Here is a 9896-nt window from a genome sequence, read left to right as displayed (position 1 = left end):
TTGTGGTTATAAACCTTGTGTTAAAATTTCATAGATTCCTATTTACATTTACTAAAGTTATGGTCCGGAAACCAAATGTCTCGGGACGATCTGACAACAACGATGACGACGTGATACCAAATTTTTTTTGCGGTTGTATAATAATTGTCATTTAAGCGCAAAAACTATAAAAGTTGACTGACAATTTTGGTAATGTTGACTTATTTATAGAGCTTGTCTTGCTGATCATTTTTGGTATTCAAGTTTATATCTCTCTATACTATTTGGCCTAAATCAGAACAATGCAAGGACAATACAAATTCTTGTCAAATTAGATATGCTATGTTTTGAGGAACCTCCATAAATTCTTTTTTTTATTGAAAACACATCACCAGAGTCACCTTAGTTTCATGATGTATAGGCAATTTATCAAGGTTCATATAATACAAATAATTTTACTTTTAATATAACAGCACACTATATATGTAGTGCATAAAATAACAACAATTCAACTGAAACTCAAGTACAAGTTCATGAATTCATAAACCCAATCCTCACTCAGACTTAATTACATGTACACACATTAATCATTTTTTTTTACCACTACAATATTGACTGATAAAACATGAAATATTATGCTATACACACTATGTTTTTTCAAAATTTGCAAAATATAAGCAAGATATACAAGTACATGATGTAACTAATACAAACAAGGAACATGGACTTGTATATAAATTTTATGGTGTAGGAATAAAAATAAATAATTATTGTAAATAAAAATTGAAGTATTGCATATATGATAATGAAGTTATCCAAAGTAGCACTTACTGAAAAAAAATCATAATATAATCCAAATTGTCAATTTAAACATCACAATGCAGTAATTTCAAGGGAAATCATTAAAAATACACCACAAAAGGCATATTTCTGAAAGCATTAAGCAGCATCCAAGTTTGCCCCACAAGTTTTCAAAAGCTTTCCATTTATAAAATATATTTTTGTCACCAATGCCCAATGTCAATATAATGTTGTGGCATGGTAATTATGGTTCGGCATGCCATTCAAGACATTGGCAAACTTTATGTCAATATATTTATTTGATTCTGAAAAGTTCTCAAGATTCTTTATTTCTCAAACACCATATAGTTACAATGGTACAAAGAAGTTCATCAAAAGTTATAACATAACATAAACACACGACAAGTTGAGAAGAAAAAATAAAATAAAACAAAATAACACAGTAGTGGCGAAGAGTGGTGATTAACCAGGAAGACTTGCTTGAAAAGTTATAACCCTGATAAATTTGCACAGCTTTTTTAACTTATTTTTTAATTTTAACTGAAATAGTTTTCCAAACTTTAGTATATTACTTCTGTGCAAGAAAAAAGTATCCAAATATTGTGCTCGAAAGTTTGTCAAAGAACTACACTGCAAAATGTAATGAAATTCATCCCCAATCCCGTTACAATGACATAAATTACAATATCTAAAGTTACGTTCAATTTTATTCCATCTACCAGTTTCGATGGGTAACTTGTGGTTTCCCGTTTTAAATCTACAATATGTTATTCTATCTTTATCACTTAAAATATTCAGATATTCTTCGTATTCAAATTTTTGTTTAAACAATTTGTAGGCCAAACCTTTTGATGAACAGTCAATATCTGCTCTCCATTTCTGTTGAAAATGATCAAATAACCTTTGTTTTAAACTAATACCTAACCATTTAGGATTAAAATGTCCTTGTGACAACCATAGATTGCTGTACCCACATCTATCTAATGTATCTTTAACGTATTTCAACCAATCTGACCTAAATTGGTTGTCAGAATTCTTCAAGAACATGTATCTGTATAATATTTTAGCAATCCTGTTATCATCCCTATTTACCATTTTTGACCAAAAATTAACCATACGCAGCTGTATATATAAAGACGTGGGATAAATACCAAGTTCACCATAAATTATAAAATTAGGTGTCGACTTCTTAAGGTTTAGTAATAGTTTACAAAATTTTAAGTGCACTCTTTCTATAATATCAGTATTACTGAAACCCCAAATCTCGCATCCATATAGTAGGATTGGCTTCACAATTTTATCAAATAGATCATATTGGGATTTCACTGACAAATTGTGCAACCTCCCCTTTTTCAATACTTCATACATTGCTTTATTTGCTTTTCGAACTAAAATTTTCTTAGCACTCATAAAGCTACCTGTTCTTGAAAAATTTAACCCAAGGTATGTCAGTTCATTAACTGCATTTCCATCATATATAAAATTAATATTTTTGGGTAATCTAACACTAGAAAAAATTATAATCTTAGTTTTACTAGTGTTTACTTTCAATTTCCAGGTTCTGCAATAATCATGGAATATATCTAATTGCAACTGTAGATCAGATGCATTATCAGAAAATAACACTGTATCATCTGCGTACAATAACACAAAAACTCATGAACATACGTTTTGCAAATACATGTACCAAAAGTAAAACCGTGTAACTTTTCTTTTATAAATCTATAAACCTTGAACTTTTATCATACAGTCATTAAACTGCAAATAAATGTAATCTAAGAACAGAAAATCTCTTCCCTAGTAATTTCCATGTAATTTTCTGACACTTTAACAACAAATTATGTTAATTATCTACAGTACCAGATTACTGTAAAAAATTCTTTTCTATGACTTAACAAAAGTATCTTGACAGGTGCTTATCACCAAAATCAGAATTATGCACTAATTTATAACATGCACCTTTTTTAGAGATGCTAATTAGCACCATCTTGTCTACCAATTTCAATTAGAAAAAAAGTTGTGTAAAGATACAGTTAATGCGTCATTAATGTTTCAAGTTCTGATAACACCATGAACACAGCAATATTCTAAACTGTTTTAGATACTCAAGCTCCAACTTAACTTTTACAAAATTCAATTACAATTTTTCCTACAGTTTTTAAAATATTCAATGATAAATTTTTGATTTTTTAACGTTTGAATGTTCTATACAAATTCAAATTTCTGCTTCTTTAGTCAAAGTCCTGAAATTTGTACTACCTCTAAAAGTAAGGCTGTAATGTTAACTCAGTCTGCCTTGAAGGCAAAGTTAACCTTAGGCAATATGGGAGTTTGAATTTAGATCCTGTTGCCTTCTAGAATCTTAAATATTTTACATTTCTTGCTTCCAAGCTTTTGATCATGAGCATACTTTATGAAGATTATTAAACAAACACAAGTTGTACATACAGAAATCTCTTTTTCTCAAACCATCACCATAACATTATCATTTTATTTCAAAATATGTCAATTACTACTAAAAAGTACTAGCTAAAATTAAAACATAAATGGCACTCTTGGAATCACAGACTGATTGTAATAATTTAAATAAATAACTTGTATGCATTTTGAAACCATAAACATTAATTGTTACAAAATGGTGTAACTAAGGGAGCAGCAATTTAAATTCTAAAGGACAAAGAAGAGATATAAAAAGTCATAGTAAAAAAGAAAGGTCATGATTGAACACAAATACAAAAATAATCAGATTGTTTATTTTTTATTTTTTTGGTCTATTTTTCCCTATTCTTTATTTTTTGCCCTTTATTCTGCACTCTTTGCCCATTATTTTCTATTCTGTAAACCCCATCCAGACCCTCATGTATGTTCTAAATTTAGTAACAGTGGCCATGTTGGTTTGATACTAGATGACAGTCAAAGGAATTAAGTAAACATTGATAACCTATGAATTAAATAAGTTAGACCGTTAGTTTTCTTGTTTGAATGGTTTTACACTAGTAATTTTTGGGGCCCTTTATAGCTTGCTGTTTGGTGTGAGGCCAAGGCTCCGTGTTGAAGACCGTACTTTGACCTATAATGGTTTACTTTTATAAATTTTGACTTGGATGGAGAGTTGTCTCATTGGCACTCATACCACATCTTCTTATATCTATTCCATATGGAAAATTACCAACAAGTGTTGTTAAAGCTCTTGAACTTGTACCAGTGAGCTCATAGTAGTTTCAAAGAGGCATGAAAAAACCTTGAAACTGAGATCACTTCTGTTGACCACTAAAAATCAAATGGATGCTCCCTAATTCTTATAATTATGTGCAAATATTTGAACAGAAAATATAAATATAATTTCTGCAATCCTTTCCTTAAAATATTCACTGTAAATTGCAGGTACCAGTTTGTAAGTGTTCATTTTCTTCCATCTCCTCCTGACCTGATGTGTCATTTGTATTTAACAGACTAACATCTAAAAAGGATTTTATTTTTTCAGCTTCAGACATCCATACACTTGCCTGTTTTGATAGTAACTTTTTTCTCCTACTATTAGAGTCTTCCTTTAAATATGTGATAACAGTCTTTAAACCAAGTTCATAATGTGTTAATGCTCGTTCATATTCTTCATTTGATTCCTCCATTTCTGCAGCTTTGATAACTTTAAGTGCTGCTTGAAGCTCTTCGTCATCTTTTGATAAATCCAAAAGCTCTTCCATAGGATCTGATGAAACGCTTCTTCTCATTTCAGAATCTTTTTTGGGTCTTATCATCTTCTTAAGTTCTTCTGCTCTATTCATATACTCCTTTACCTTTTTTCTGAGTGCCTCTTTCTTGTTCTCGCACTTTTCATGATGTATGGCTGGCATGAAATATTCTAGTGATTTACAGTAAAGTCTTATGGCGTTGCTATAATTTCCCTTGGTATCTTCAGTGACAGCATCTTTTACAACTGAAACTGCTTTCTGAAGACTTGATGATGAAGGTAAATGTTCTATATCAATAAAGGAATGTTTGGCCAGCTCTTCATAAGTTATGCGTTTATCTGGATCCCTTTGCAACAGTCTAGTTATAAGGTCTCCACAATCTTCACCTACACTTACACCATATGGCAACTCAACAGGCTTGTCATTCCAAATCTTTGCCCCAAGTTCTTGGAATGATTTTGAAGCGAATGGTGCTCTCCCAAATAAACATTCATACAAAATTACTCCAATAGACCAGAGATCAACTCGTGCATCATACGTTTTCTGACAAATAATCTCTGGAGCCATGTATAACGGTGATCCTTTCATAACACTTTCTTTGTCTCCATCAAACATATGTTTAGCAAAACCAAAATCAGCAATTTTAACAGTTGGATTTGAAGCTGATGTCAATAACACATTCTGTGGTTTTAGGTCCATGTGAGCAACATTGTGTTCTCGCAAATATAACATGGCACTTACAAGCTGTTTCAAAAATTTCTTAACAACTCTTTCCGGTAACGTTCTTTTTGACCTAATAAATCTAGATAAATCACCTCCACTGCAAAACTCCATAATAAGAAATATGTATTTTTCGTCCCACTGAAAATCATATAATTCCACAATATTTTCATGCTTAAGTTTCTTAAGTAATTCAATTTCTCTGAGTAAATTTTCCGTTGAAGCTTTATTTAAGCTACTCTTCAGAACACATTTAATAGCAACAACATCTCTGCCTCCAGTCTTCTTATAAGCTTTGTAAACAGTGGCATATGTTCCACTTCCAAGCTTTTCTGTGAAAACAAACCCTTTAAGAGATGGGAAAAGATTCACAGTATTAGTCCTTGCTGAACATGGTCTTGAGCTGCTTGGTCTGGACATTGTCCTTCTACCTTTAAAAGTAAAGAATAAGAATATTTTACTGACCTCAAAGTAAGGAAGTAAAGTCAAACAACAAATTACACATGATTTCAAAGCTTACACTACATGCATGACATGTTTAAAAGGTGTATTTTCAGATTCATCACATATTCTTCTGAGTTCATGTTCTTGGACTGTTGACCAAACTGAAAATGATTTTTTTCTTGAATGAGAAATTGACTAACTTCAGATGGGAAAAAACAATAAGATATTGGTCTCTGATATCAAATATTTACTCTAGTTTACAGGAAAACATTATTTCTTGTAATCTTATAGGGAAGAACTTGAAATTTAATTTAGATAATAATATTTCTCTAATTCTTTGTCAATTTAACCCTTTCTGGACCCATTGTTTGAAAATATTTAATCAACCTGTGGTTGCTGATGATCTCAGTAGATGATTGGCTTAGTAAAAGGTCACAACCTTTATTAGCTCTCAGGATGAATCAAAATGTGCGAACAGGGGTTGGAGAAATTGACATCTTTACATTTGTATGATGTAGAAATCCAGAATGTGGAAGGCACTTGAAGGGGATTTTCGTTTATCAAAAATTAAAATTTATTTGATAATCATTAGTGAAACAGATTCTTACAAAGCTACTCATGGATTATTAGAATTATCCAATCAAGATAGTTAAATTATCAAATTTTAAAGTGTTTGAGTGCAAAAGAGATTGTTGCATTCTATATCAGTAGAGCAAAAGTGAAAGAATTCAAAATAGAAATGAGGTCTATTGGCAGCAATGGTACCAAGTGTAGATACTAACTGGTCAGTGGCCATTCTGTCTATCCAAATATTTAACAACATTGCCAAATATTGGAACATGGTTTTGCAAAATAATAAAAAAAATACATTTTTTATTGATAATTTTGATATGTTTCGTTTTCTTTTCCCAGTTTCTACTAAGTGCATATCAAAGGGCAAAGGTTAAGCAGAAAAAGTAAAAATACATGAACATTAACATTAACAAGCAGATTATCTGTAATGTTAAGAGGCCATCTCAAAGAAAACCTTGCAAAAGGGTCCAGAAGCAAAGTTGTCAAATTTTATATAATTTGGACAATAAGTCTAAGCTTTCAAATGACACATTATTTTTCTCAAAAAATTTTAATGGCTGTCGCATGGAGTCAATCTTGGAAAATCAAACCTTTCTTAAACTGGTGTCAAAATGACAGCAAAACTTAGAAAATTAGAACAATTATTTTTTTTATACTGTAATAATACAAACAAATACTATATACCATTTGTAACACAAATATATATAGTACTTTTTGTTTTCACCTCATTTCAAAACTGAATCCTATCGTCTTCAAAGGGAAAATACTTTTTGAAATTGGCAATTTGCCAAAAAAAGTAAAATTCACCAAGTTTAAGTACACAAAAGATAATTCAGTTAAAAGTCATTATTGCTAGTGTGGAGTGATTCACTGTGAAACGGGGTGATTTGAGGTGACAAAACTTTTATTGATGACATAGTCATTTTGTATATTATTTATGTCATATATATGTTGTACTAGAGAGATTTTTCAGAGTAAATCATTTACAATCAACAGTATTCACTGTAAAAAATCACTTTCAACATGTTCAAGATTTTTTTTTAACTAAATCATTTCGTGTGTATGTACTGTAAATTCAGGTTTTTTTTTAACATCACACTGTTTTAATTTTTCTGATTTTGAGATTTGAATCCGGTTCCATCCACACGTTCCTGTTTGACCTGGGTCTGTTTGCCTATATTTACATTCCCCCTGGTCCCCTTTTTATTCAATGTCAGATATCGGAAAATTTAATGGCAAAAAAAAAAATGCAGGATGACAATTTATGTAAAAAAAGTCAGTATAATCTAATAAAAAAAAAGGCAGGACCGAATAGAGTGAAAAATAAAAAGGCAGGACAGAGATTACAACTAAAAAAAAAATGCAGGACAAAATTTTTCATCCTAGCCCCCCATAAAAATCAAATGGTAGCTCCTTAAATGGAATGGAATTGAACCTTGTTGTGAAAGTCTGGAGCAAAGGGTTATGGAAAACATCATGTACTGTGTACTGACAGTTGTTTCCACCTAACTTTTCAACTAAAATTGAGAATGGAAATGGGGAATATGTCAAAGAGACAACAACCCGACCAAAGAGCATTAAACAGCCGAAGGCCACCAACGGGTCTTCAACGCAGCGAGAAAATCCCGCACCCAGAGGTGGTCCTCAGCTGGCCCCTAAATAAAATTGTGTACTAGTTCAGTGAAAATGGAGGTCACCCTAAACTCCAAAACATATAAATGAACTAAAATTTAAAAACATACAAGACTAACAAAGGCCAGAGGCTCCTGACTAGGGACAGGCGCAAAAATGCGGCGGGGTTAAACATGTTTTGTGAGATTTCAATCCTCCCCCTATACCTCTAGCCAATGTAGAATAAAGAAACACATAGCAATACGCAGAGTAAAACTCCGATGTCAGAATAGGTAACAAAAGAAACTAAGCAAAATGACAATGATACATAAATGAACAAAGGACTACTAGCAGTTACTGACATGCCAGCTCCAGACATCAATTAAACTGATTGAAAGATTATAACTTCAGCATATGAAAATCAAGTACAATCCCTCCCGTGAGGGGTTTAGTATCATACCATCATAAAATATATGAGAAGAACATAACCTGTATCATGCCAAAAACTGGTTTTAGAATAAATGTGTTTATTTCCAATGCAAAGACCCTATGAGTGAATCAATATAATACCAAAATATGCAATCCTCAATGACTTGACAACAGTATCGTAACTATATCCTTTCCGAATAAGTCTGTTTAAAGGTTTGGTTAGCTTTTGAGGTGAATGTCGACATTTTTGTGCTTTGTAAAGAATATTACCATAAAATATTGGATGTGAAATACCTGAACGTATAAGATGTCTGCATGTTGATTTATATTTACGAATGATGTCCTTGTACCAATGATAAAATTTAGTAGATGTTTTGACCAGTTTGTGATATCGAAAACCCTGGTGTAATAATTTTTCAGTCATACAGAGATTTCTTTCGTTGAAATCAAATACGTTGTTACTTTACTCGAGCGAATTGAACAAGTTTAGATATATAAACACCATAAGATGGCGACAAGGGAACGTCACCATCTAAAAATGGATAATTAACAATAAACATGACTAATTGAATGTTCCATGCTTTATTTTATTTGTAATAAACCTGCCTTGTGACATTAGCAAATGTGTCACATAAGCCTAAATGTATGTACTTACATTATAACCAAAATAGGTGCATGTGTATATAAAAACCCAAATGCCATTAATATACATTGTACATGTATCTTTTAATTGAAATTAACTTAACCCGAACAATCCAATCGATATTTTCTGCTGATCTTAGATTGCTTAACCTCGAAAGTAGGAGAGATCAATCACAGGGAGGGACTGAATAATTCAGATTATTGAAAACTAGGACAAACATGTTACAGGGGGGAAAAGACCTATATATAATAAAATAAACTGCTTCGCCGAGCGCACCTGGAAACGACCGCAGAGGTCCAACCCTGAACAGTTGGGGCAAAAATGGACACAATATTCAAATCTTCAGATCCTTGTGTAACAGTGGGTGGTTTGATTCTGGACAGATAATTCTTGAGTCGGATTATCTCTAATTGAATCAACCAAGGAATCTAATACTATTAAAATCTTTGATGGGTCTACTTGCAGTTCTGATCTGACAAAACTGGTTGGCCTTTTAGACAGTGGTGGTGGAGGCTTACAAAGTCGAAAAGCGTTAAGCTTTTGGATATGGCATGACCCGATGCCAATTTTATAAATTGTCAGGTTCAATATCAACAATATTCGTACCATCAAAAATATATCATGACAAAAACAAAACTGTGTAATAATTATGTGAGAAAAGGTTTCCTGAACCGGTTTCGTTTTAGATTTCAGGTAAATATCCGGTTCGAGAGATGCATCTGATTACCAACTAAAATTAGTGAAAAACAGAATGCACAAAATATGAAAATGTACCACAATGAAGGAAAAAGAGACAAAACTACAAAAAATCAGATAGAAATAAAAACCTAAACATGAAATGGAAAAGAGATTTTGTCAAAGAAAACAATTTTATTACACAATTAAAAACCAACAAATACAATACAATACAATACAATGCAATACAATAAATATCATATCAAATCATCGGTCGGAGGCGCATTACAAATCATTGAAATCATAGATTTATCCTAATAATGTATAAT

At 31.8% G+C, this 9896-nt stretch overlaps 1 protein-coding gene across 1 annotated transcript; it reads right to left on the bottom strand.

The window, feature by feature from the left end:
• Positions 1-420: 420 nt before the first annotated feature.
• Positions 421-9573, bottom strand: LOC127701158 (serine/threonine-protein kinase ULK3-like). The gene is made up of 2 exons (XM_052204979.1): positions 9499-9573; positions 421-5623 (listed from the first exon to the last, which is right to left on the bottom strand). The coding sequence occupies exon 2, from the start codon at positions 5610-5612 to the stop codon at positions 4149-4151; it is 1464 nt and encodes a 487-aa protein (XP_052060939.1). The 5' UTR covers positions 5613-5623; positions 9499-9573; the 3' UTR covers positions 421-4148.
• Positions 9574-9896: the final 323 nt, after the last annotated feature.

The sequence above is a fragment of the Mytilus californianus genome, unplaced genomic scaffold (assembly GCF_021869535.1).
Source record: "Mytilus californianus isolate M0D057914Y unplaced genomic scaffold, xbMytCali1.0.p SCAF_5, whole genome shotgun sequence".
Classification (NCBI taxonomy): Eukaryota; Metazoa; Mollusca; class Bivalvia; order Mytilida; family Mytilidae; genus Mytilus; species Mytilus californianus.
The sequence above is the reverse complement of the archived record's forward strand: the minus strand, read 5'-3'. Positions and strand labels throughout refer to the sequence as shown.

Coding starts and splice junctions, on each gene's coding strand:
- LOC127701158 (XM_052204979.1), bottom strand. CDS start 5,612: ATGTCCAGACCAAGCAGCTCAAGACCATGTTCAGCAAGGACTAATACT.